The following is a 26,760-nucleotide window of genomic DNA, read 5'->3' on the forward strand; positions in this document are numbered from 1 at the left end:
CAGAGCTGTTCCTAGAATGCGTCTCCTAGTGTCTTGGCACTGGCTGCCAGGAGGTCGTTCCTGGATGCCAGCTGGATTAGCATGGTGTCTGCATGCACCCCGGCCCTAAGTGTACCCAACAGTCATTACTCTGTGTCTTCCTTAGATCAGGGCTTCCCTGGTGGCTCAGATGGTAAAGAATCTGCTTGCAATGTGGGAGACTTGGGTTCGATCCCTGGCTCAGATCTCTGTGTCAGAAAGATCCCCTGGAGGAGGGAATGGCTATTCAGTCCAGTATTCTTGCCTGGAGAATTCCATGGACAGAGGAGCCTGGTGGGCTGCAGTCCATGGAATCGTGAAGAGCTGGACATGACTGAGCGACTAACACTTTTTCACTTTCACTGCTTAGGCCTGGCACAGCTGCAGAACCAGAGAATGTCTCCTGACACATCTTAAAGAAGTTGCAGGTGCCACCAGATGGGTGGGGATATGACTGGGTGGTGGGTTCGACCTTTTCCACGCTCCAGGAAGCCTCCCCAGCAGTTCCATTAGTCTTGGTCACAGCCTGGCAACAGGTTCTAGCCAAAGGAAGCTGATCTAGCAGGCACTGGTCAGACACCCACCCTGGCCCTGCAGAGGCGGTGATGGCAGGACTACAGACAGGGTGGGAGCGCCGGACCTGAGAGCTGGTTTCTGGGGCTTCTTCCAGGGACATTTCTCTCCAGCCCCAGTCCAGATCCGTAAGTCCTGGCACGATGTCTCCGAGGTGCCTGCAGTCCTCAGTCCTCTTCTCTCTTCCTTCCCCGAGGGCATTTTTGACAGGCACAAGGAAACACACTCGTGTACTTCATCACACTTGATCCCCTTCAGCGTTCTAACCCATCATTCCCCAGATCACACTGAGGCTGCGATTAACCAACCACACCTGCCCTGGGCGGCGGGGCGGGGCCGAAGGCGGGACCAGGCGCCCCACGACTCCGCCGTCAGCACCGCAGCCTCGCCCCTCTGTGGCCCCGCCCTACTCCTCTCAAGTCTAACAGCCGGCGCGGGCGGGATCGCGACTCCTGTTTCCGCCCGGCAGTCAGAGTGCCGGACCAGCTTCCGGCAGCGTGTGCTGCTTGAGCCCCGCGGCTTCCAGCCGGCTGTGAGTCTTCGCCGGGAAGATGGGGAAAGTGAGGAGCCTGAGGGCCCGGGTGCACCAGGTTGCCGTGAGGCCCACGGGGGAGGCAGCGCCTGGCCTCGCGTCCCCCGCCCGGGAGGTAGCCCCTCTGCAGGCCTTGACTGGTGGAGTCTCGGGGAAGGTAAGCTGAGGATACTGCGGGCGGTAGGGGTGGGAAGGGGGAGCGGGTGGAAGAAGGGGGCCGCGGGCCGGAGTCGGGCGCCACACTCTGCGGCCCCGGGACCGCCCTCGGCGGGCTTTGCCGCACGGTCTGTGAGCCTTCCCGGAGCACGAAGTGTCGTGGCCTCCGTGGACCGTCAGGCTCGGAGCAAGAGGTTGACTTGCTCCGCGTCTGGAGTTCTGCGAGGGAGAACCAGAAACCTTCCACCTCGAATTGTAGAAATCTGCGCGAAAAAGGTAAATATTCCTTTACGTCGTAGCTGCGCTCCAAGGAAAGGAAAGGGGATTCCCAGGATTAAGGAAAAAAGGGAAGAGCAAACTGAAGAGATCACGCTGTACCCTGGAGCTGTTCCCTCCTCCTCCCCCATCCCCTGCCTCGGCGGTCCCCTCAGCCCTCCCGGCCCTGAGCAGCCGCTCGTCTTTGCCTGTGTCTGTACATTTCACATGGATGGGGTCGTGTAGGTTTCCGCCTTTGCGTTTGATTTTTTGGACTTAGCACAGCGTTTTCAGTGCTCACGCAGGTTGTATGATGTTTAACAATGCTTCATTCTTTTTTATGGTGGAATCACCTTCCACTGTGTGGTTAGACCGTGTTTTGTTTATCCAGGTGCTGATCCTGGAGCTGCCTGGAAGCATTTACTGGTGTTTTTAGTCAAAGGGGCCAACCCTGGACAGTGGACAAAATCCTCTTGGTTTGTGGGAACAGTGGCTTTGGGTCAGTAATGCTGAAGAGAACAGCCATGTTTGTTAAGCATTTGCTATGTGCCAGTCACCTTACAGGAGAAGGCAATGGCACCCCACTCCAGTACTCTTGCCTGGAAAATCCCATGGACGAAGGAGCCTGGTAGGCTGCAATCCATGGGGTCGCTAAGAGTCGGACACGACTGAGCGACTTCACTTTGACTTTTCACTTAAATGCATTGGAAAAGGAAATGGCAGCCCACTCCAGTATTCTTGCCTAGAGAATCCCAGGGATGGGGGAGCCTGGTGGGCTGCCGTCGATGGGGTCGCACAGAGTCAGACACGGCTAAAGCGACTTAGCAGCAGCAGCAGCAGTCACCTTACGTCTTTGTAACAGTCCCAGCCCTCATTTTGCAGGGAAAAAACTGAGAGTTTAAATGAACTCCCAGGGGCATTCAGCTGCTGATGGAGGAGCTGATGTGTGATCCCAGGATCTGGCATCAGTGCCCTGGCTTTCATAAAACTTTATTGGGATAGAATTCATGTCATAAAATTCATCCATTTAAAGTGTACAATTCATTGAGCATTTTAAAAAGAATATTCACAGATTTGTGCAATCATCACTACCAATTTCTGAACGTTTTTGTCACTGCAAAAGGAAATCCCGTACTTACTATCAGTCATTCTGGCAACCACAAATCTGCTTTCTGTCTCTATATATTTGCCTCTCCTGGGCATTTCATATAAATGGAATTAATACAATATGTGGCCTTTTGTGTCAGGGTTTTTTCACTGAGCATGTTTTTGAGGTTTGTTCTTATAGCATTATTTTTGTAGCACATATTTCTCTGTTGTCCTCATTCTTTTTATGGCTGAAAAATATGCCATTGTGTGAATAAACCAGACCACACTGCATTTTGTTTATCCATTCATAAGTTGGTGGATAGATTGTTTCTAATTTTTGGCTGTCGTGCTACTGCTCTGTACTAATTTTCCTGTGGATTCATGGAACGGAATTGCTAGGATGTACAGAATTCTAAGTTGAGCTTTTTGAGGAATTGCCAGTTTACTTTCCACAACGGTGGCACCATTTTACATTCCCACCAGCAATACACGAGGGCTCTAATTTCTCCACATCCTCACCAGCAATTGTTGTTGTCTGTCTTTTTGATTATACCCATCCTGCTGGATGTCAGGTGGTATTTCACTCTTTCGAATTGCATTTCCCTAAGGGATAATGAATAATGTTGAATTTTTTTTTTTTTTCTGGGCTTGTTAGCTGTTTATCTTTGGAGAAATGTCTTTTCAAGTCCTTTGCTCACTTAAAAGTCATTGTTTTCTCTTTCTGTTGAGTTGTCAAGAGTTATATATTCCGGACACTAAACTTTATCAGATAAATATGGTTTGCAGATATTTTTTCCGCTTCAGTGGGTTGTCTTTTTATTTCCTTGCAATTGCCCTTGGAAGCACAGAGTTTTTAATTTTTGTAACATCAGTTTCTCTTGTTTTCCCTTGTTGCTTGTCCTTTGGGTGTTGTGAGATGTCAGGGTTTAGTTGAAAAGCTCAGGGGAGTCTGAGCAGTTTGGTTAAGGCTCTGTCTCTTTGTTGGTATTCTCTGATGAGACATTGTCATCATACTTCCTGGTTCTTTAGACATGCTCTCTTTCAGTCCTGTGGCTGAGATGAGGCCATTGCCAAGTCCAACCCGTGGACCCCTCGGACACAGCTTCTGTTGCCTAGATCTTGTTCCCAGTCCCTCTGCATGCGTCATGCTGGGTTGTTCTTGAGAGCTGGCTGTCTACGGTAGTGCATATGAGCACTGACTGGGCTGACGTCTGCAGGTCATTTCGGTTGTTCCCTGGCCTGGCTCAGCCCCCTTGTAACTGAGTCCATTCCGCACCAGTGTGCACCCTCCTGTCTGCTTATTATGTTTTCTTGTTTTTGTGTTGTAGCCTGGCAGCCTGGGTCGGCGCAGGCCTCTTACTGTCAGATTGTGCTTCAGCCCCCGTGGCCATAGAAGCCTTTGCCCTTGACCGCTGGATGCGCCTGTGTGCTGGGAGGCTGCCTTCACAGTTCAGTCCCACCTTCAGCAGGGACTGGAGGCTTTGCAAGTCCAGCTGGTCACTCCTGAGCCAGTGCAGCCTGGCGCTCACGCTGCCTCCAACCTGCCATCATGCCGCTTCCTGGAAGCTGCCCCCAGGCCAGGGCAGTGTGGTGCCTGGCCAGTGTCTGCTCAGAGGTTGTGCCTGAGCTGCTGGGTTACTGACATCCCTTCCAAGGCCCCCGTCCTGGAGCTTGGACCTGAATGAGGCGGCCGGGCCTTGGAGGCTGGGTCTGGGGTAGCATGGTGTGCTGGGCAGAGTGACCTGGAGGGTTGTAAGACCTTGGTGTGGGATGAATGTGGTCAGAGACCCAGAGATTGCTGGGAGAGTGTGGAGGTGGAGGAGCAGCCATGAATGACAGGAAGAGTAAGACGGTGGGAGGTTTGGGAGGAAACCTGGGTCCCCTCACGGGGCCTCCTGAATGTTGAGATTGTGGTTTGTAATTGTTACTGATCCTGGGTCTGGTCTCATGATCCTGAGGCTGGAGCCAGGCCCGGGCTGGGGGTTGTGGGGTAGGGGATGAGCTGAGGCTGCAAGGAGTATGTGACCGGAGAGTCCTGGGGTTGGGGGTGGGGGCTCGGGTTCCTCTCCAACTCCTGCTCTGGAGATGCCAGGGTCTGGCACTCGCTGAGAGGTCTCTGAAGCTGCAGAGCGAGTTTTAAGTCTCCCCTCTTGCCTCTTCAGGAGTTGGCTTGCGTGAACGCTAATGTGTTTGCTGGGACCACGATAGAACCCAGTGCCTTGGTGCAGAAGCTGGATGTGGAGACGAGGAGCGTCACTTCTGTCAGGAGAGGTGAGAGCTGAGAGCGGACAGGGTGGACCTTGGGGTGGGGAGCTTTCAGTGCAAGCCAGCTTCCACATGCTCATAGGCACAGGCCAGAGCACAGCTCAGGTCGGCCTGTGCACCTTATAGGTATTTTTATTTATTTATTTGGCTGCTTCATTGTTAGTTGTGGCACGTGGGATCTGGTTCCCTGACCAGGGATGGAACCCAGGCCTCCTGCGTTGGGGACGCGGAGTCTTAGCCACTGGACAACCAGGGAAGCCCAAGAGGTGTTTTTTTAATAGTGGAAAGTTTTAAAGATGTGCTGAACAGAAAGATGGTATAACGCATTCCGTACGCCCATATCCTGCCTTCCGATGGTATAAAGCATTCCGTGTGCCCATCTTCTGCCTTCCGATGGTATAAAACATTCCGTGTGCCCATCTCCTGCCTTAGCACACACAGTGCTGGGCTATTTTGAGGCAAACAGCATTTTCATCAGGAATCTTTTAGTCTGTATTTCTTAGGGCTCTTAGAAAAAAAAGACATAAACGCATACAGGGCTGTTAGCACACCTGAACGCATCGGTTGTAATAACCTTATTTCAGGTGAACAATGTAGAAGGAGCCCCCGTCTTCCTGCTGCCTCAGTCAGGATCAAGGGTGCACTGTGGCCCCCAAACCCCTCTTCCTTCACTTTTGTATCATGGGGAGAGGTCTTCTGTCCTACAGCACACCCCCCATTTCGGGCTTTGTGACACTGTTGGCCTGGTGTCCTGTCTGGGCTGGTCCTGGAGCAGGGGGCGGCTCTCCTGCCCTGGGCAGCCACACCTCATCCACTCTCGGCGGATGAAGCCTTCATGCCGCCTATGCTAGCTGAGTGATTGAGAGCAGAAGCGTCCTCAGTCCTGTTGAAGCACTCTGGCCTTCAGGGCAGGGCTTCTGGTGTTCCGCATAATTTTTCTGAATTTCCATGTGCAATCTGTGAACTGCTGCTGGTGTTGTAATTTGTAGTTATTTCACAGGTATGCCTGTGTCGAGTGTTTCCCATGAGATCATGTTGTTCGCAGCTTTGTTTGGATTTTTTTTTTAAATTTCACTGGAGAGTTTATCCGAATCTCCTTGCTATTCTTTGTACATTGAGACTGTAGGGAGGGAAGCCTTCTCGTCTATGTCCTCCTAGATTCTTGGCTAGGACCCTGCAGGTTAGACTAAGAGAAGACAGATTAACAGGAGAAAAACAGAAAAACTGCTGTGTGCAGGTCACATCCCGTGACCGCGTGCAGGCTTCTCCCAAGCCTCAGTGACAGCTCAGAGGCGTGGTGAGAACCTGGGCCTCTGGAGTGTCTCTGGGGCTCAGCGGTGCCGTGAGCAGTGAACACAGCTGGGGGGCGGGGGGGAAGGTTCGTGTGTGCAGCTCTCTGTGCTCCGGATTCTGGCGTCCTCATGGCGGTAAACTTCCCCGGAGGAGGACCCAGGCAGTCCTCATCTCAGAAGCTCCTGGCTTGGGTCGGATGAGGGGAGTCGCAACCTGCCGGCTCCATTGGCTCCAGCCCAGAGTAATCCAGACGCCCAGAGCGGTGTGTTTTCAGCACCATCTTCTCGCCCTCAGACCCTCCTTCTGCTTCTTGGCCTGGATCCTGCAGAGCTCTGGCTGCGTCCTGCCCGAGTACTTTCCCGTGCTCAGGGGTGGGGATCGGGGGGCACCATGGGGACTTGCCGTCGGGAGGGCAGGAAGGGTCTGGAGTCGCAGCCACTCACGCCCCTTTGGTGACCCACACGATCCAGCAGTTTTGCGTGTTAAATGGTTCTCCTGTGGTTTGTGTACTGGGCAGTGTTGGTCGCTTTTCTTAATCCTGAAGAATTTTTATGTGTTGTGGAGGGCAGCTCTTTATCATTTTGGGCAAAAACTTGCAGGGTTTTGAGTTGCTGAGGGAGCTAGTTCTCCAGGGAGCTGATGGGTGCTGCCGTCCCTGCCCTCCTGCATGCCTCTGTCTCTCTCACTCTCTGTCCGTTGGCAAGTGCTGGGCACTCGGTGCTCAGGATGGCACTCGGACATCTCACTTCCGTCCGGGGCTCGGGGGAGGGGCTGCTGAGCAGGAGGCTTGCATTCCTGCGGCAGCTGACAGACGTCCCCTCGCTGTGAGCCATGTCCACAGAGGCACAGCGCTCATGGTTCCCCGCTTACCCGAGAGGGCAGGTCCCGCAGGGAACAGCCCGCAACCCAGGGCCTGCCTCTGACCTCCCTGTAGCGGGACCTCCATGTGGGGCTCAGGGGACCCAGCAGAGAAGCCGTGCTGCCACTGGTGTCCCTGAGGTGTGCAGAGAGTGGAGGGGACACAGGGCCGTGCTCCGCTGGCTGCTGGAGCTTGAGCGTTTGTTGACTGCATCCGTCAGGCGAGCGTGGCATCTGCTGGGGAGGTGTGCTATTGGCCTGCTCGGGACTCGTCCGGGCCCCTTCAGCCTCACGCTGGTGAGGGACTGATGCACACGCGCTGTCTCCTGTGCAGACGAGGCTGCGGTACCCGGGGGTGGGGGGGCGACGTGGCCGAGCTCAGAGCCACGCAGCCCGCCCTGGGAGTGACTGTGGGCCTGCCCCTGGCACAACTGCGGTGCTGTCTCAGCTCTTGCTGTCTTTCCCCCGTGCAGCCACCCCGTGTGGGTGGGGTGGGTCTGAGGCTTTGCACCCAGTTCAGGGAGGCCTGGGCCGGCACCAGGACCACTGGGGCCCATCCCAGACCTGCTGAACCTTGTTTTCACACACCCCTCCAGGAGTCTCTGCTGCTGCCAGGTTTAGGATACTGGCCCACAGCCTGGCGGGTCCCGCCTCTCATCTGTGGGAGCACAGAAGTGCCCATCTCCTCCCGGCCCCAAGGTCCTCTTGGTCCTGAGCTGTGATGGGCTGTTATCAGGTCTCCTGAGCAGTCCTCGTGGTCCTGGTTGCCGTCTCTGAGGTAGCAGCGCCTTGACGCGTGCCTGTGGGCATGAGAGCCTGTGCTCACAGGACTGTCTCTGTGTGCGGGAGACACTCAGTTACCCTGAGCCTTCACGCTGAGTCTGAGGGGTTGTCGGAAAGGCCGTCACAGACAGCGTGGGCTGCCCGGGGAGCGTGGCTGATCAGAAAGAGTGAGGTGTCACTTCGAGGTGGAGGGGACACTAAAATCTGAGTGGCGTGGCCTGAAAAGCACAGGGGTGCGTGAGGGGCAGGGAGAGAAGAAGGGAAGGTGTTTTCTTCTATGGGCTGGTCGGGAGGAGGAGCAGCACTGAGGAGAATGTCTCTTATAGTCCGAGGGGCTGGCATGCAGGGCCAGGAGGCAGAAGATGGGGACTGGCCGGCTCTTGGAAAGCAGTCTCTCCAAAAAAAAATGTCATAAAGTACAGAAAGCTAAAGGAGGGTGACAGGAGGAGACGGCCCGGAGCTTGGAGCTCAGAGCAGCGGGCTCTGTGCCTGTGGCCTTGCGGCTGGCAGAGCCCTGAGAGCCGAGGGTGGAGAAGGTGGGCTCCGCGTGCTGCGGAGCCTCCCGCTGGGGGTCGGGGTAATGACAGGCCTTATTTGCTGTGTTGGGGTTCAGACAAGTTTGTAAGAATGGAATATTGGGAATGGTGCCTGGGCCTGGCCTTAGGATGGTGAAGCTGTGGGCCTGACTGCCCACATGTCCCATTGAGTGGACCCCCTCTCCGCTGTCCGAGGCGCCCGGTTCCCAGTGGCACGTGTCTGTCACCATGCCCACTTGCCTGCTCATTGGCCCGTGCCCTGGCTCCCTTGGGCGCTGGGCCTGGCAGCCCCCCGGGTTTGAGCTGGACTGGTGGCCAGGGTAGACACAGGTCATGGGGAACGTGGTGTCTGGTGACTCAGCTCTGCTCGCGACCTGCTGGGCCGTGCAGGCAGGGTACGTGTCCACCTGGACAAGAGTGTCCTCGCCGTGGGCTGGGGCACAGGCAGCTCTACTGCCCGCCTCCCTGGCTCCTGTGGTCACGTGCTACGCTGCCCTGTGGTCATGTGATCCCAGAGCCTGGTGGTGCCCCCCTCCCCTGAAGCCTGGACGCAGTGGGGCTGGTGGACCCCAGGGTAGGGGGGCTGGTGGGCCTTGCTGGTGGCATCTCCATTAGCTTCCATGGGGAGCCTTTGGGAGCCCTGCCGGCCTAGGACTGCCCCCACTTTTCCTTCTGATTCAGGCAGGGGCTCAGCCTCCTAGGGGGAAACACTGGGCTCTGAGGTGATGGGCCTCCCCACCCCGCAGACCACCCCCACCCACTACCAGCGGGACTCAGCTCTGGGTGGGGACCGGGGACTGGAGGGCCAGTAGAGATCTGGGGCCCTTCTGGGCTCCACATCCTCTTCCCATGGGGTGCCACCGGCCAGTTCTGTTTCTCGTTCTATATTCCCTTGCACTGCGACCATGCAGGAAACAAGCTCTGTGCTCAGATAAGTGCCTGGGTGTCCCCAGTCCTCTGTAGCCTGGGCTGGACAGTCCCAACCCCTAGACGCAAGCAGAGGTGTGAGCAGGTGGAGGACAGGCCTGGTCAGGGACGCAGGAGCAGAAGGACCAGAGAGAGGAGGTGGCCGTGCAGCATGTCTGCAGGGCTCTGGGCGGAGAAGCTGGGGATGTGACGGTGGTGAGTGGACCTGCTGGTCTGGAGGTCGCGGTGGAGGGACCGGGTTTTGGGGGGCGCCGGTCTTGTCTCCCGAGAGTCCCAGGCAGAGAGCTCCGCACTTGACCTTCCCTCTCTCTGTAGCAGAGCTCCCCCTGCTGACCGGCCACCACGGTCCCCTTTGGAACTCCCAGGCAGGTGCTCAGCAGAGGGCAGCAGCGCTGCGTCTGCTTCTCAGGCCTGTCCTGCCTAGGGGAGGAGAAGAGGCTTGAGCAGGCTGACCTCAGGCACTGGAGGATCCGAGCACCTCTCAGAGGGGCTTGTGATGAAGCTCCCCATCAGACCTCCCCGCCTTTCCTGCAGCTGTGAGGTCAGGGCTGTGACGGAATCCAGTTCTCCTCACTCCTCTCCCCAAAGTACAACAGGAACAGGAGGTGTCCAGGCTGAGAGGAAGCTGCCATCCATTGCATCCGGCCCTGGGCAGGATGCACTTTGGGTGGGAGGCTGGTGGTTGGCTCTCCCCTTGGTCCCCCTGGCCTCCGGAGGACGCAGAGAGGAGGCCTGGAGGTCTTCGGTGGGCAGCAGTGTGTGTGGGTCTGGGAGCTGAAGGATACCACACTGTCCTGGTCTTGGCTGTGGCGCTGGTCACCTGCTGTTGGAGGTGCTGTGGCCTCTGTGGCCGTAAGCTCTGCACGCCTCTCCATCTGGCCCAGGCTCTTGCCTCCTTGCCATGGGGAGGCTCTGAGGGGAGGAGCCCACCACCTCCGGGGGCACCCTGACCCTGACTGGCAGGGCCAGTTCTGGGTACTCGACCAGCAAGTTGGAGGGCACAGGCCACTGCATTGGGCCTGCTGGCAGCTGGAGGCAGGGAAGGCCACTGCTGGGCTCTCCTTGCTGTCGTCTGATCAAGCCCATTCTGCCTGACAGAGGGAAGCTGGGAAGGGCAGTCAGGGTCCAGCCCGGAAGACCTTGCCTGCATGGCCTCAAGGGAAGGGCTGGGCCCTTGGGCCAGTGGGAGGAGGAGGAGGAGGAAGAGGACAGATGTTTCCCAGGGCCTCTTCCTGGCTCTGGTGGGCTCTTGGCTGGTGCCAAAGGCAGGAGGATTTGGCTGTGGCGTGGCTGCACGAAGATGCATCTGGACAGGCCCGGGGTGCCAAGGAGCCGTGTGCACAGGGACCTCCAGTGCCCTGCAGGCAGGGTGGGTCAGAATCACAGGGCAGCAAAGTGGATGGTCGCTGGCCTGTTGCATACAGCACAGGACACAGGTGGTCAGAGGGGGAGACGCTGGCAAGAAGCGTCCGGCCTGGCAGCAAGTCCCTGCCGTCCTCAGGCAGTGCCTCTGGATCAGCCCTGAGGTTGGGCTCAAGTCACTGGGCTCAGGTCTCTGTAAGGAGCAGTGCTTCCCCAGGGAGGAGGCTGGGCTTTATCAGCCATGCCTTCTGTCCCAGTGAGTTTTCACCTGAAGTGACCCTCTCACCTGAAGCATCACGAAGATGCTCACGGTTCTGCAGCATGTGTTTCACAGCAGCTGGCGTGGAGGTATGCGCTGGTCACCCAGGCTTCCCCAGCGCCTGGGCCTCACAGGGTCGGCATGCTGGGACCTGTTTCCTAAGTGTGAGTGGGGGTCCTGGCTGCCGAGAAGGGGTCCTGGGTACCGGTCCTGGGTGGTACAGGGTGGTCTTGACCCACCTGCCAACTTGCCCCTTGATCACAGGCTGCAGACGTAGAATTCCGTCAGTCCCCACTTGTTGTAGACTCTTTTTCTTTGAAATGATTTCAAAATCTTAGAGAAGTTATGGGATTGGGGCAGAAAAGGTGGCTTCCTGGACCTTTGGGGACGGGTGTCCGGCATGAGTCTTATTGTCCGAGGTCCTCATGTGGGGCCGCCCTCTGCCTCCTGCCACCGCCCCCCTTACTCAGCTCTCGTCCCAGACAGGCCGTCCTCACCTCAGCCCCGCAGTCTGGCAGCCGCATGGGCCCTGCCGCGCAGCCCCTCTGTCCCGTCGCCCCACCTGTGCACCTGCAGCCCGCTGACTGGCCCCGGGTGACCGGCGGCCCTTCCTGCTGGGGATGAGGGGCCAGGGTGAGTGGGGAGGAAAGTGGGTCAGCTTGGGGCACGGGCAGAGGTTAGGCGTGAGGCTGTGGGTGTGAGCTCTGACTTGGAGAAGGGGTGGGAGCCCGTGGGAGTCCTGGCTTCCCTGAACTGACTGAGCAGTAGGCCACCCTGACAAGTGCGTGTCCTCTTAGCTTCTACTTAGATGCCGGAAGTCTGAGGCCATTGGCTCTTGGCGAGTGCACCCCGCCGGGTGTGTGCATTGTCTCTGGGGAGACCAGTGAAGGCCCAGTGCGCGGGGCAGCCTGCAGCCCCTGGGTCCTGGGTGTCCCGCAGCCACAGCCAGGGGCAGTGGCGGGCGCCCTGAACATAGGTGCAGCCTGGGCTCCTGGTCTTGTCCTGCTCACGTGTGTTCTCTTGGCAGGTGCTGAGGCCAAGACTATTCTGCCCAAGAAGGAGAAGCTGAAGCTGAGGCGTGAGCGGTGGCTGCAGAGTAAGCTTCCCCGTCCTCTCCTGTCCTGTCCTGTCCTGTCCTGTCCTGTCCCTGGTGGACCCTTGTCCTGGGCTGGCTGAGAACCCGGCCTCTGGGTGGTCTGGGCCCTGGAGGAGGCGGCCTGTGCTACGACAGGCAGATGGCCCCATGATGGCGGGGTGGCCCTGTCACCCGTGCGAGGGTCTGCACGGCCTTACCTCACTCCCCACCAGGAGTGTCACCACCGCTCGTGGGTAAAACGCACAGAGGGAGTGCCTGAGGGTCAGGTGATTTATGACACGACATTTCTCAGATTGCTTTCCCGGCCTGCGTGTGGCCCTGCAGGCCCTTGCCTGGGTGTGCGACCCTCGGGGTCCCTGGTAGAATCTGCCATTCACCCACTGGTGGGGTCAGGGACCCCGGCCATCGCCCTCTTATTGGGGTGCCTTTGCCTGCCTATCAGGGTGAGTTTCTTCTTAATAATTTTGGAAAATATACTTAATTTTCATGTTGCTGAATATTTGCTGGTGTTTTTCTGAAGGTTTTGTTGTGAACATTGTTTTATAGTTTTTTTTTTTACAGTTATCTTTTTAGTCTGATTTTGCTGACTTCTAAAACTACTTTGAAATGTTTTTTTATGTTCTCACACAGTTAAAATATGACCAGAATTATTTTTTCCCTTGAAGGTTTTAAAGAAATTATATGTTTCATAAATTAAAATTTCTTAGAGAAATGTATCCGTTTCCTCCATAATTGTTAATGTTAAGTTTTCTTTCAGTTTTTGGATGTGTCTTAAGGAAATGTCCCTTCATGCATTTTCTTTTCCATGGTCTGTAGCATGGGGTTGTGCAGAATATTCTTTGTAAAATGGATTTGGAAAGTTGATAGGCCGGGACCACTGGGCCCCTGAATGTTCTGGGCCATAGTTCTCTGATGACGTTTAAGTTTTCTTCTGTGACGGTTGGTCTTTTTTTTAACTACTTGAGCTAATCTGGGTCACCCACTCATTTTCCCAGAGAACCATCTAATAGATCTCAGCCTTGATTGGCGGAGTTGCTAGCTTGTCATTATTTCACCTCTTTGTCACTTTTTGTTTGTATCCCCTCTCTCTCTTCTGATTGGTTTCATCTGCTCCAGGAATGCCTGTCTTCAGTTGCCATCTGTGGTTTTGTTTTCTGATTTGTCAGTTTCTGTTGTTTAAATATCCTGTTCTTAGTTTCTCCAGGTGGGTTTTAGTGACTTAGTCATTTATTTTTGAATGAAAGGCTAAATGTTAGCCTCTGACTGTAGCTTTAGCTATGGCTCCCGAGTTTCTTTCCCTGAGTACTTTATTATGAAAAGTTTTGTACAGAAAACTAGGAAGATTTTACAGTGGACGCCCATATGCCCACTGTCCAGACTTTACCATGAGCTCCTCACTTCTTTTATCACAGCTGTCTGTCTGTCCATTCCATCTGTCTGGTCCAGCCACCAACTCTTGTTTTAGCTGCATGTTCCAAAGTGGATTACAGATTGAGCGCACTTTCTCCCTGGTAACTCTGCTAGAGTTCAGTATTTGTTTACGGTTCTTTTTAGTTTTGATTTTGAGGTGACGTTTGCGTGTGGTGGCCTGGGCCTTCAGTGTGCTGTGTGGTGGCTCGGGGCCAGTGTGCGCGCGCACAGCAGAGTCCTCTCGGGTCGTGGGCCGGCCCCGTCACCCTTCCCGGGCCCCACCCCCCAGAGGCAGCCCCTGTCTGCTCTTTTCAGGTCGAGTTCAGGCTTCGCTGCTCTGGACATCGGGTAAGGGCAGTCTTTGTGTGTCTGGGTTCTCCTGCTCAGCTGGACATTGGGCTCATCTGTGCTGGGTGGAGCTGTAGTCTGGGCCTATATGTTGCTGAGAAGTGTTTCCTTATGTGGACACGCTGTTTGGTATCCACTTTCCTGTGGATGGACACCTGGTGTCTTTTCTCTTTTTAGCTGCTGTGAATAGGCTGTGATGAACATTCTTCACAAGTCTTTTTGTGGACATATGTTTTCATTTCTCTTGGGTAAACACTTGGAATGGAATGCTGGGTCATAGGGCAGGTGTATGTTTAGTTTTATAAGCAGCTCCCAGACGTTCCTCTCTTGTGGTTGTGCGCTTACGCCCCCGACAGCGCGGGGGAGTTGGGGTTGCTCGCAGCTGTGCCGGCTCGCCCGTCCTGCAGCCCTGGCCGTTCTGCTGAGTGTGAGGTGCCTGTCACTGTGGTGAAGGGACGTTTCGTCTGCTGCTGCCCACTGGGGCGTCCTGACGCCCAGGGCTTGTTTCCTGAGGTTCCTGAGGGCTCTTTATTATTGAGCTCCAGGAATCCTCTGTCCTGGAGGTCAGTCTCCTCAGATGTGTTTTGCAAATAATATTCTCCCAGACTATAACTTGCCTATTTATTTTCTCAACAGTTTTTTATTTTTTTATTTTTACTGAACAGAAGTTTAACTTTGAGGACACTGATTTTGTCTTTTTTCTTTGCATGTTTAGTGTGTGTGCACGTGCATATGTGTGTGCACGCCTGCATGTGCCTTGTTTAAGGAAACTGCCCAGTCCCAAGACAGGAGGATAAATCCTACCCTTCTGAAAACTTTATGGTTTTGGCTTTGATATTTAGATTTCTGATCCATCTTGGTTTAGTGTTTGTCTGTGATGCGAAGCACTCACTGGTTCAGGGTTTTCTTTGCTTCAGTCTCATCAGTGTTTGTCGTAAAGACTGTCTCCTTGTGCAGTCATCCTGATGTCTGTGGAAAGCTGACACCTCTCACCGTGGTTCTGCTCGCTGACCCTCCTCCATTCCAGGCTGTTGAAGCCGCAGCTGTGAAGAGGTCCTGGGGTTGGACATGGGAAGTCCTACGTCTGTCCCTCTGTTTCAAGACCGCTTTGGGTGGTCCAGGTTCTTTGCATTTCCATGTGACTCTGATCACAGGCTGGTCAGCTTCTTAAAGCCACTACCACCACCACCACCACCTGGTGTAGTCGTGACCTATAGATCATCGCTTTGAATCCGTACATCAGTTCAGAAGTGCCACTTTAACAATGCTGGGTCTTCATCCACAAACGTGGTAATTTCTCCTTTAATCTTTTGCTGTTGTTCAGTCACTAAGTTGTGTCCGACTGTTTTTGACCCCATGGACTGCAGCATACGAGGCTCCTCTGCCCTTCAGTTCAGTTGAGTCACTCAGTCGTGTCCGACTCTCTGAGACCCCATGAACTGCAGCACGCCAGGCCTCCCTGTCCATCACCAACTCCCAGAGTCCACCCAAACCCATGTCCATTGAGTCGGTGATGTGATCCAACCATCTCATCCTCTGTCGTCCTCTTCTCCTCCTGCCCTCAGTCTTTCCCAGCATCAGGGTCTTCTCAAATGAGTCAGCTCTTCACATCAGGTGGCCAAAGTATTGGAGTTTCAGTTTCAACATCAGTCCTTCCAATGAATGCCCAGGACTGATCTCCTTTAAAATGGACTGGTTGGATCTCCTTGCACCCCAAGGGACTCTCAAGAGTCTTCTCCAACACCACAGTTCAAAAGCATCAGTTTTTCGGCGCTCAAGTTTCTTTATAGTCCAACTCTCACATCCATACATGACTACTGGAAAAACCATAGCCTTGACTAGACAGACCTTTGTTGGCAAAGTAATGTCTCTGCTTTTTAATATGCTATAGGTTGGTCATAACTTTTCTTCCAAGGAGTAAGTGTCTTTTAATTTCATGGCTGCAATCACCATCTGAAGTGATTTTGGAGCGCAGAAAAATAAAGTCAGCCACTATTTCCACTGTTTCCCCATCTGTTTCCCATGAAGTGATGGGGCCAGGTGCCATGATCTTTGTTTTCTGAATGTTGAGCTTTAAGCCAACTTTTTCACTCTCCTCTTTCACTTTCATCAAGAGGCTCTTTAGTTCTTCTTCACTTTCTGCCATAAGGGTCTTGTCATTTGCAAACCTGGGGTTATTGATATTTCTCCCAGCAGTCTTGAATACAGCTTGTGCTTCTTCTAGCCCATCGTTTCTCATGATGTACTCTGCATATAAGTTAAATAAGCAGGGTGACAATATACAGCCTTGACGTACTCCTTTTCCTACGTGGAACCAGTCTGTTGTTCCATGTTCAGTTCTAACTGTTGCTTCCTGACCTGCATACAGGTTTCTCAAGAGGTAGGTCAGGTGGTCTGGTATTCCCATCTCTTCCAGAATTTTCCATAGTTACTGTGATCCACACAGTCACAGGCTTTGGCATAGTCAATAAAGCACTGCCCTTCACTGTCTCCCAAAGTTTGCTCTGACTCATGTCCATTAAGTTGGTGATGACATTCAAACATCTCACTCTTTGTCATTCCCTTCTTCTCTTGCCTTCAGTCTTTTCCAGCATCAGGGTCTTTTTCAGTGAGTCAGCTCTTTGCATCAGGTTTCCAAAGTATTGGAGCTTCAGCTTCAGCATCAGTCCTTCTAGTGAATATTCAGGACTGATTTCCTTTAGAATGGACTGATTGGATCTTGCTGTCCAAGGGACTCTCAAGAGTCTTCTCCAACACCACAGTTCAAAAGCATCAATTCTTTGACATTTAGCTTTCTTTGTCAACCAACTCTCGCATCCGTACACGACTACTGGAAAAACCATAGCTTTGACTGTATGGACCTTTGCTGGCAAAGTAATGCCTTTGGTTTTTAATACGCAGTCTAGGTTTGTCATAGCTTTTTTTCCAGGGAGCAAATGTCTTTTAATTTCATGGCTGCAGTCACAATCTGCAGTGATTTTGGAGCCCAATAAAATAAAATCTGCCAGTTTTCTTTTTTTTCCCCCATCTGTTTGTCATGAAGTGATGGGACTGGATGCGATGATCTTAGTATTTTGAATGTTGACTTTTAAGCCAGCTTTTTCACCCTCCTCTTTCACCTTCATCAAGGCCTCTTGAGCCTTTTTAGTTCCTCTTCACTTTTGCCCTTAGGGTAGTATCATATGCATATCTGAGGTTGTTGCTATTTCTTCTGGAAATCTTGATTCCAGCTTATGATTCTTCCAGCATTTCGTGTGGCGTACCCTGCATATAAGTTAAATAGGCAAGGTGACAATATACAGCATTGTCATACTCCTTTCCCACCTTTGAACCGGTCAGTTGTTCCATGTCTGGTTCTACTGTTGATTCTTGAGCTGTATACAGGTTTCCCAGGAGACAGGTAAGGTGGTCTGATATTCCAGTCTCTAAGAATTTTCCATAGTTTGCTGTGATTCACACAGTCAAAGGCTTTAGCTTAGTCAGTGAAGCAGAATTTTTTTGAAGCTCCCTTGGTTTCTCCATAATCCAACGAATGTTGGCAATTTGATCTCTGGTTCCTCTGCCTCTTTGAAACCTAGTTTGTACATCTCCTTTCATTTAAATTTTTCTCAATTTCTGTCATCCCTGTTGTGTGATTTTCAGAGTAGAGGTCTTAGATTTTTTTGTTTGGATTAGTTTATTGCTAATAGTTTTTGAAACTATTATAAATGAAATTCACAAAAGTTTCATTTTCCAGTTTTTACTATGTATTATTATACTATCATTTATTATTATTAACTCTGTATCCTCTGATGTTGCTAAAATTGTGTGTTCTGGTAATTATCCTGTAGATTTGGTAGAATGTTTTGCATAAACGATCATGCTTCAATACTTAAGATAGAGACAGTTTTACCTCTCTTTCCAGTCTCTGTTTTATGTCTTCTCTTCCTACTGCAGCGGCTGGAGGCGGTGAGGACTGTTTCTAGTCTCTGGGGGCCAAGGGCCCACGGGCACTGCCTGCTTTGCTCAGGGTCAGTAACCTCAGGCCACGTTGGGGCATAAAGCCGGTGGTGCTCACTCGAGCTCTGTTATGGGTGAGCAGACGCGGGCAGGGAAGCAGGGGAGGGTGACCAGGGTGGACGGACCCTCCGGGGAGCTGTGCCAGACCTTCTGGGCACCACGTGGACTACAGGCCCGGTTGGCACTGCGCAGGCCTGAGGTGGGGGGAGGAGCTGCTTGCTCCTGTTGCCCTCCCCGGGCTTGGAGTCGCCCTCACCCGGGCTCGGCTGGGTCAGTGTGGGTCTGCACCGTCCCTCTGTGGCCTGCTTCACCAGAGTGGCTCGTGTGTGAGATGCGGTTTCTGGTAGAGAGTCTCCCAGATTGGGGAAGTTCTTCCTGTCCTTGGTTTCCTTTAGATCTTTATCCTGAGTGGGCAGTGAATTCTGTCGGATTCTGTGGGCACTTCTTGTGGTGACCGTGGCCTTTCCCTTTGAATCAGCCGCTGCAGCGACCTGCCAGCACGTGTGCCCGTGTCGTGCCGTCCTTGCACACCTCAGATGTGTCCTGGGGGGACCCCACCTGTTACTGACCTGAGACGCTGATTTGCTGGCTCCTCTGTAGGCAAACAGGTGTCCTGTGTCCTGTGAGGAGCCAGGCCTGCCCTGCTCTCTCTGGTTCCCTGCAGCTTTGGTGCTGGGCCTGCCAGCCAGGAAGGGAGCTACCTGTCCCTTCCCCTGCCTGACCCCCGACCCCCCACTCCTCCTGGGTGCTGGGCCTGCCAGGGAAGAGGCACCAGCTTGATGAGCTGAGTCAATTGCCCTGGCAGCATGGAGAGCCCTGGATCGTTGCCTTTAAATCCTGGTGTCCCGACACTGGCCTGGGCCAGGGCTCAAGGACCTGGAGGAGGGTGGTCTTTGTTCCAGAGCCCAGCTCCCTGGAGTGAGGTGCAGGCCCCTGGACTCCGGCAGCCTCCTTACGTCTGGGGTAGGTGTGTCCTGCTGGGGTTGTCTGGCTCGCCCTTGCTGGGCTTCTCTGGGCCTTTGGGGGTAACTGCGAGCTGGGAGGAGCTGCTCCCGCCAGGCTTCCCAAGTAGTCAGTTTCTGGAAATTAGTCTCTTTTGGAGATGCCTGTGGGGTCAGCACGCACCCCTCACGTTTCACACACACCTCTTGCACTCGGGGTGGGCTGTCCTGAGTTGTTCAGCCCCCATTCTCCTGGCCTGCCCTGTGTCTGGTGTCATCACCGCTCCCCTGGACACCATGCCCACCTCCATCACCTCTCACACCTGCCCTGAGGAGCAGCCGGGCAGCCACAGACCCACATCCGCTTGGGAGGGAGAGGTCCCTTGTCAGGCCCGCCTGGGCTGCTGGCTGTTGCCTCTCTTCTTCCTTCTCCTGGCCCCTCGGCCGCACTGAGTTCACCAACTGCTTGTCAGGAAGGTGCTTCCAGTTCTCTTTTTAGAGGAGATTCAGAGTCTGCAGCTGGTTATTTATAGCCTAGTAAAACTCGCACAGTAGGGAGGCGGGGAGTGTCTCTGTTCTGGTCCAGCCGCCCCAGATCTATCACAGCCTCATTTCCCAGCTTTTTAGAAGCAGAGCTTTTTTTTTTTAAAGGAATCTAATACAGAACAATTAACAAATCGCTTATCACAGATTCAGGCAGTCTCCTGGAGCAAGGCCTGCACACAGACTGGTGAGCTGGCGGGTCCACACACCACACTGTGGAGACAATGTGCTTGAGAGCGTGTTTTATTAACAGTTTCAGAATACACACCACTTATAAAATGGAATTCAGCTCTCAAGGCCCTTCTGTGTGTGGTGGCCACAGCCCTGCCGGCCAACAGCGGCCTCACCCAGCAGCTCACCCACACCCTGCCCTCCACCTGGCACCCCGGACCTCGGCCCTGTCACGCTGTCTCTCTGGCCAGTGCCCCTGCCCTTCCCCACAGCCCCCACATTGTGCAGGAGCACCCTTGAGACCTCCCCTTGCTTTGCACCTGGCCAGTGTTGGGGAGCCTTCACCCTGCCACCATGGGGACCACTTCTCTTTTCTGGGTGCATCCCCAGGAAGCCAACTCTGACTCTGCTCTGACTCTGCAGGCCCCTCTGTCTGCCCACCCCTCCGCCCACCCCCTCCTCCAGGCCTCAGGGCCCTGGCCTCCTCAAGGGCATCTCCTCTGCCTGCAGCCCATCTCCCCAGGCTTGTGATTCCACAGCCGTCTCCAGGATTAAGGGGAGCAAGTCGCTCGGGCTGCACCCCTCTGCCCCCTCCCACCCTGGGTTCCCGGCCAAGCTCTGGCTCTGCAGGCTGGGAGCCGGGACCCGCTGCTGCTGGAGTCCATGGCCGAACACTTGTCCTCCCGGGTCCTCTCTCACTGACCCTGTGTCCCCCTTCCTCAGAGATTGAAGCCATAAGGCTGGCGGAGCAGAAGCGCAAGGCGGAGCGGAGGCGGAGGGCCACGGTGGTGGTGGGCGACCTGCAGCCCCTGAGGGACGCCCTACCCGAGCTGCTGGAGCTGGAGGCCGGCGGCCGGCGGCCCCCCACCCAACGGTGAGTGTCGTGTCCGCAGGAGAGGCTGAGCAGTGGGGTGGCCGGGCTGGGCACTGACGCTGCAGAGGCCCGTCTTGACTTGGGACACCCTTGTCTCAGGCCCAGCCATGCGGCAGGGGCCCTGGGCCTTCTCAGGAGTGGGTGCCCGGTGGCACGTGGACGGCCTCTCACAGCCACTCAGCTGGGCGCTGTGCCTGGGGGTCCCTCCAGCTCCATTTTCCCACCCGTTGCCCAGCCACTGCCCTTGTCACCCCGGCCCCCTGCCCCAGGCTGGGCCGTCCTCCTGGGGCTTGTGCTCCCTGGGACCCCGTGCTGTGGAAGAGCGTCCTGCTGTGCGCCAGCCAGGTGTGACGGTGGCTCGGCCTCAGGATGAATGGGGAATTGGAGTCCTTCCTGTCCTGTCGTGTTTCCTGGACCTTCATCACTTCCTTTGTCTTTGATTTTGTCTTTTTGAAATAATTCTTTTTCCTGCCAAATACCCCTCTGAGGAGGAAGGATTGGGGTGGCGGGTGAGAGGCTCAGGGCCCCTTGGCTGCAGAGTTAGGTGGTCAGTTCTAGCCAGTCCGGGATGGGAGTACCCAGAGTGTGGGGTCCAGACGAGGAGTGGCCATCAGAGCCGAAGTTTGGCGATGGAGCTGGAGCCCAAAATGCACATTCCATTCCTGGTTCTCGAACAAAAATGTGACCCGGTCAAGCTTCCTCACCCTGCTTGCAGTTTTCTCATCCAAAAAATGTGCTTGGTGCTCCCAGAGGGGAGAGAGCTGCGCAAACACCGGCCTGCAGCCGGAGGAGGACCGTGCGAGGAGGCCGGTGGCGGCGGGGGGGGCGGGGGCTCTCCTGGCCACTGTCACCCCCGTCCCCAACTGCCTCTTGGGACCAGGAGCTGTCTGCCGAGGTAAGTGTTGTTCTAGAGCAGAGTTTGATGATGGAAAAGTTACGGTGGTGATGCAGAGAGTCATGTGGCTCTCCTCGTGTCTGATGTCAGTCTGTGTGTTTGTCACAGTCAGGAACCAGCTTCATTCATAAATAATAGGCGGCTAAAAGCTCAGTCTGTTCAGACTCCTCATTTTCCCCGACTGACCTTCTGCTGCCCCAGGGCTCCAGCCAGGCCCCCACGTGACATGCAGCCATCGCGTCCCCTCAGAGCTCCTCTGGGCTGTGACAGTCTCTCAGACCTTCCTGTCTTTCACGACCTTGATGGTTTGGAGGAGCCAGGCGTTTTGCAGGACGCCCCTCAGTGAAGACCACAGAGGGGAGGGGCCCTTCTCACCACGTGCCGTCCAGGGTGTGTGCCGTCACGTGACCTCCATGGTGGACGCTGACCGTGGTCGCCCGGCTCAGGCGAGTCTGCCGGGTGTCTCCACTATGCTGCCACCTCCTCCCACCGTCCTCTGGAAGCGGGTCGCTGTGCCCACCCCCCACCCGAGGAGGGGCGCTGCCCTCCCCTGAGGACGGGGCAGCTGCAGAGCCACGTGGATCCTCCCGGTTTCCTTCTCTGTCAGTTGTTTATGTCAGGCTGGCCCCGGGGGTATTTTTTGATTTTATGCTTCGGGTCGTGATCCAGTACGACTGTTCTGTTGCTGAACCGGCTCTGGCGCTGGCCCTCAGGAGTTCCTCGGTTGGCTCCTCTGTCCCCCCCGACACTCCCATCTGCGGGGGCTGTTGTGTTTTGCTTCTGAGTACTTCCCTTCCTCAGGCACAGGATGCTCCAGGCTCATGTAGGCATTTCCTGCTCCTGTCTGAGAGTCAGTGTTCCTCCAGGGAGTCCAGTCCCTTCCGCTGGAAATGGAGTAAGACACCACGATCTGGGCGCCGATGTCTGACCACAGCTGGGGAGTCCTGGCCCCTCTCTGCAGGCTGGGGTCCCCAAGACCACTCTTGGGCTTTGCGATTCCCACAGGGGACTGTCACAGTCACGGTTCATTATGGCGGAAGGATACAGATTAGAGTGAGCCGAGGGAGGAGGGATGTGTGGAGGGTCCAGGAGAGTTGCTGCCATGGGCCCCGGGGGGCAGTCCTGCACTCTTGCTCAGGGTAGCAGGGTCCCTGCCACACTTGGCTCTGGGGTGGGCCACGAGGCGGCAGGCTTTGGCCCCGCCACTCCATCCTGTGCCCTCCTTCCATTGGCAGGGTTGGGTGGAGGTGTTGTCAGCCCTGGAGGTCTGCTGGGCCGGGTGTTTGGCCTCTTACTGCTTCACGAGGGCAGGGCTTCCAGGCCCTGGTGCAGGAATGGTGCAGCTGGCAGTGCCTTTGGGTATGCCCACCCTCCCCCTGCCCCCTTCCCCCCTTCCCCCTCCCCCTGGCATCAGAGTTGGGCAGGATGTGTTGTGGGGCAGCTTTGTGCCTGGGAACCCAGACCCCAAGTGCCTTGCCTGGGTCCAGTCACCTGCTGGGATACCCCAGCAGAGGCCCTGGGCTGCCCCAGGTTCATCCCAAATCTGAGTGGTGTGGGGAGAGCCCGAGGCTCTGAGCGGGCCCAGTGGGCTGTTGGGTGTTCCCCCTGACAGGTGGCACTGCCCAGCACTGACCTGGCCCCCAGGCCCCTGGAGAGCCTGAGGGGCCCAAGACCAGAGCCGGTGGTGCTCTGCCAGTAGGCTGTGCTCACCAGGGAAAAGGGTTGCGTCTGGAGAAAGTGGTTCCCCATGGTCCAAAGGTTGTAGAGGATGAGAGCAGGGGGCCTGACGCAGGGGGGCCTCACCCTGGGAGCCGGCGCCTGTCACCAGCTGGGCTTCCTGGACCCTGGGGCTTCAGGGGATCACCCACCGGTGCTGTGGATTGAGATGAGAGTCCCATTTGGTTTTGGGCCCCAGTCCCCTTGGGGTGGGTGCCACAAGGGCTTGTTCACATCAGAGGGGAAAGGACGGGGTAGCACAAGAGCCCCGAAGCTGGGAGCCCCCTGGGCCCACTCGCATCCCCAGGCACTGAGTGCCAGCTGAAGGGAGCCTGTCAGGACAGCGCTGGCCTGTCTTGCCGTCGGGGAAGCAGACTTCTGCTGGAGCAACTTCCCGAGGGCATTCAGCCCCCAGAGCCGCAGCCCCCAGTGCTGCAGGGCCAGGGTCCTCTTCCAGCTCCGTGGGTCCCGGGAATGGGCAGCTGCTTCAGTTCTGGCAGGAAGGTCTCTGTCCACTCAATGTCCCTTCTCAGTGCACTCGGCCCTGCAGCCAGAGCTAGATCCGGGTGCTGGGTGAGCTGGGGCCCTGGCCTTTGGAGTGGGTGAGCAGGACCTGGGCTGGTGTCTGGTGTGAATGTCCCTGCCCTGGGCTGCTGGGGTGAGCAAGGGGGGGTCAGTTCCCTGTGCCCCCGCGGCCTCCGGGAATCCACCCTGCCTACCTTTGTCCACAGTGGAAAACCCCAGCAGGGAGGGGTGTGCCATTCCCGTGAGCAGCCTGCCAGGCCCTGGATGTGTCTTAAGGCTCGGGTGAGGGTCCTGCCTCTCCTTGCCACCCACTGTCACGCTAGGCTGCCCCTGGACCCTGAGGGGTCTCCCAGGGGTGTGCTTGTACCTTGGGGCCCTTGACTATCAGAGCAGGAAGAGGCTGTGGGAGCCCTTCTTACCTGAACTGGACAGGGATGAAGATTCAGGGCATGAGGTCCCCAGGCCTCCTGACTTCCCAGCACAGAGGTGCCACCTCCTGGGTGGGGGCTGTGGCTGGGGGAAGGGAGACCCAGGCCATCTGGATCGGCAAGGGTGGGGCCTCCAGGGGGCTCGGTGGTGGACACAGAGAGGGGTCAGTGGTGAAAGGAACAGGGCTACAGTGTCCGGGGGCTGACACTGGGCCAGAAGGGGGCTGTCCTGGGGGTCTGGAGCGGGAAGGAGTCGGGATGAAGTAGCCACAGAGCAGCTGAGACCAGGGAAAAGAGGGAACGTGAATAAGAAATGAGGGCTCCTGGTCAGGAGGTCAGTTAGGTGGTGGTTCAGGACTCACAGGTTTTCTGAGTCCCTGCTCTGCCAGGTCCCTCCTGCCGTGTGGCACCTGTAGCCTTCCAGGCCAGCAGAGAGCCCTGTGTGGACTGTGGCCTCTGGTCAAGACTCGAATGTGGGCCATGCTGACCCCTTTCTTCGTGTCCCCAGCAGGGCAGCCAGCAGGCCCCGGCCCGCCGAGCTGAGGCGGATGAGCGCTCAGCAGAGGCTCCAGCTCCTGTAAGTACTGGCCCCCACCCCCACCCCCGCCCCCCCACCCCCCGGCGCCCCCGCCACACACACACATGCAAAGGACGCCCGGCGTCCTGCCTGCCTCTACATGGCCCATCCAGGGCTTCCCCAACCCGAGTCCTTGGTGTGCTGGGGCTCAGCCTGGGGGGCGTGGATGACTGTCTCCAGGGACCAGGAAGCCCCTTCCCCTGGAGTGCTAAGGACAGCTGCTGGGTCTTGGGGGGGCTGCCCTTGGGACCCGGGTCCCAGGCGTCTTGGGAGTGTGGACACCTGGCCAGTCAGCCAGCCATCCACTGGGGTCTACAGTCTCCCCGTCAGCAGCACAGGAAGCTGGGGTGTGGTGTGGTCTGACCTTGTCTTTGGTCATGCACCTGTGGAGGGTACAGGCTGGGCTCTCCTCCCTGCCTCGCCATCCCAAGGCCAGGATCACCCCCACCACAGTGCTGTGACAGGTCTGCTGCCCTGAGCGTCCGGACCAGGTCACCTCAGTTTCAGTGGCAGAGATGTTGTCCCCAGAGGCACTTGAGCAGGTCGCCCCTGTCTGTGCTGGGCTGCAGGGCCAAAGTGTGAGCTGGCCCTGGCGCCTTGGGGAGGTGACGTGGCCGGCTGGGCTTAGGGATGGCCACAGAGAGACAGCCCCCCTGTGGACTCGGGGCCCAGGGCCTTCTGCGGGGAGGGTGGGCCCACTGCAGGCCCCCATTACCACCTGGCCCGGCGCCCCTGCTCCTGCGGGACCAAGCTGGCGAGGAGCTGCCGTGTGAGGTCTTGTGTATGCAGTGCGCATTCCCCGGCTTAGCAGCTCCTTATCACAGTCGTGGCGGATGAGGGGCCTGTGCGCCCACGAACAGGCCCCAAGGCAGCCCCTCCCCTCCTACCTGAAGTGCCCCCTCCCGCGGGCCTCAGACCCCCATCCGCCCCCACACCCAGACCCAGCAGGCAGAATCTCATAGCCCCACAGCCTGCCTCACACCCCACCCTGTCCAGCCCTGTCCAGCCCTGTGCTGGTGTCCCTCCCTGAAGGGTAGCTGTGCCGAGGCTGGCCCTGTGCTGGTGTCCCTCCCTGAAGGGTAGCTGTGCCGAGGCTGGCCCTGTGCTGGTGTCCCTCCCTGAAGGGTAGCTGTGCCGAGGCTGGCCCTGTGCTGGTGTTCCTCCCTGAAGGGTAGCTGTGCCGAGGCTGGCCCTGTGCTGGTGTCCCTCCCTGAAGGGTAGCTGTGCCGAGGCTGGCCCTGTGCTGGTGTCCCTCCCTGAAGGGTAGCTGTGCCGAGGCTGGCCCTGTGCTGGTGTCCCTCCCTGAAGGGTAGCTGTGCCGAGGCTGGCCCTGCGGTTGCTGGCTGCTCCGCACCCACCCTCCCCACTGACCTCTGCTCTCCATTCTTGCAGCGAGGAGGAACGGACGCGGTTCCAGGAGCTGCTGGCCAGTCCGGCCTATAGAGCCAGCCCTCTGCTGGCCATCGGGCGGCAGTTGGCCGAGCAGATGCAGCTGGAGGGCAGTGGGCAGCCCTGACCCAGCGGGGCGTGTGAGAGCGCTGAGGCCACCCACAAGGAGGCGCCCAGGGCCAGCTTGGCCACTGTCCCCTGGGCTGCCAGCCACTTCCTCCACGACACAGCTGCTGTGCTTGGCACAGGCGGGAGACAGGCAGTTGACACGGGAGTATTGTGACGACACATTTATTTTTGCAATAAAAACACTGCTGGAAAACCCCAGATGTCCATGGAACTCAGTGCCCACCCCACAGGAGGTGGTGCAGCCACGCAGCCAGCCTTCTCCTCGCCTTTCTCTTTCGTCTGGGTTTGTGGGAAGTGACTTGCACTCATGTATCATATTAAGAGACAAGCCCTCTGGCTTGGTCCTCTAGGGGCTCCAGGCTGACTGCGGCTGGATGCGGCTCGGCCACCTTCTCACGATGCCCTCTGTCAGGGCCTCTGGCCTTTGCCCGACGCCAGGACCTTCTCCTTGACCTCACCTGTGGGGCTGGGGGGAGGATGGGGAGGTGCGGGTCGAGCCCGACACTGCCGTCCTCTGTGGTGGCCACCCACTGCCCTCCACTGCGGCAGACTCGCTGGCAATGTGGCTGAGAAGCCGCAACCGTCTGGCGATGCCCCCCGCCCCAAGCAGAGTGCCCTGCCACCCAGACGGTTGGAGGTGGGGCGGGGAAGGAGGGCAGGTGGGAGAGACCCCCTCTCCCTCCCACTTCTTGGGAGCCTGCTGGCTGCCGTCTCTGACCTGGAGGGACTTCCCTGCTGCTTACCTGTGTTTTTAAATCTTCATAGAATGCACTTGGAATATTTGGTAATAAAGTTAAGTGACAAACAATTGGG

General features: G+C 56.5%; 1 protein-coding gene across 4 annotated transcripts; it reads left to right on the forward strand.

Annotated features, from left to right (window-relative positions):
• The first annotated feature begins 1,086 nt into the window (after positions 1 to 1,086).
• On the forward strand, positions 1,087 to 26,656 carry SLX9 (SLX9 ribosome biogenesis factor). 4 transcript variants are annotated; one of them, XM_068963848.1, is made up of 6 exons: positions 1,087 to 1,280; positions 4,786 to 4,894; positions 11,934 to 12,002; positions 20,138 to 20,288; positions 24,361 to 24,429; positions 25,822 to 26,656. In XM_068963848.1, exons 1-6 carry the CDS (start codon positions 1,143 to 1,145, stop codon positions 25,943 to 25,945), a joined length of 660 nt encoding a protein of 219 aa, XP_068819949.1. In that variant the 5' UTR covers positions 1,087 to 1,142; the 3' UTR covers positions 25,946 to 26,656. The 4 variants fall into 4 exon arrangements, with proteins under 4 accessions (XP_068819949.1, XP_068819960.1, XP_068819970.1 ...); XM_068963859.1 differs by having other exon boundaries at positions 24,364 to 24,429; XM_068963869.1 differs by lacking the exon at positions 24,361 to 24,429.
• The last annotated feature ends 104 nt before the right edge of the window (positions 26,657 to 26,760 follow it).

The sequence above is a fragment of the Capricornis sumatraensis genome, chromosome 1 (genome assembly GCF_032405125.1).
Source record: "Capricornis sumatraensis isolate serow.1 chromosome 1, serow.2, whole genome shotgun sequence".
Lineage (NCBI taxonomy): Eukaryota > Metazoa > Chordata > Mammalia > Artiodactyla > Bovidae > Capricornis > Capricornis sumatraensis.

Coding starts and splice junctions, on each gene's coding strand:
- SLX9 (XM_068963848.1), top strand. CDS start 1,143: ATGGGGAAAGTGAGGAGCCTGAGGGCCCGGGTGCACCAGGTTGCCGTG. Junction 20,289..24,360: donor CGGCGGCCCCCCACCCAACG/GTGAGTGTCGTG, acceptor TCGTGTCCCCAG/CAGGGCAGCCAGCAGGCCCC. Junction 24,430..25,821: donor CAGCAGAGGCTCCAGCTCCT/GTAAGTACTGGC, acceptor CCATTCTTGCAG/CGAGGAGGAACGGACGCGGT.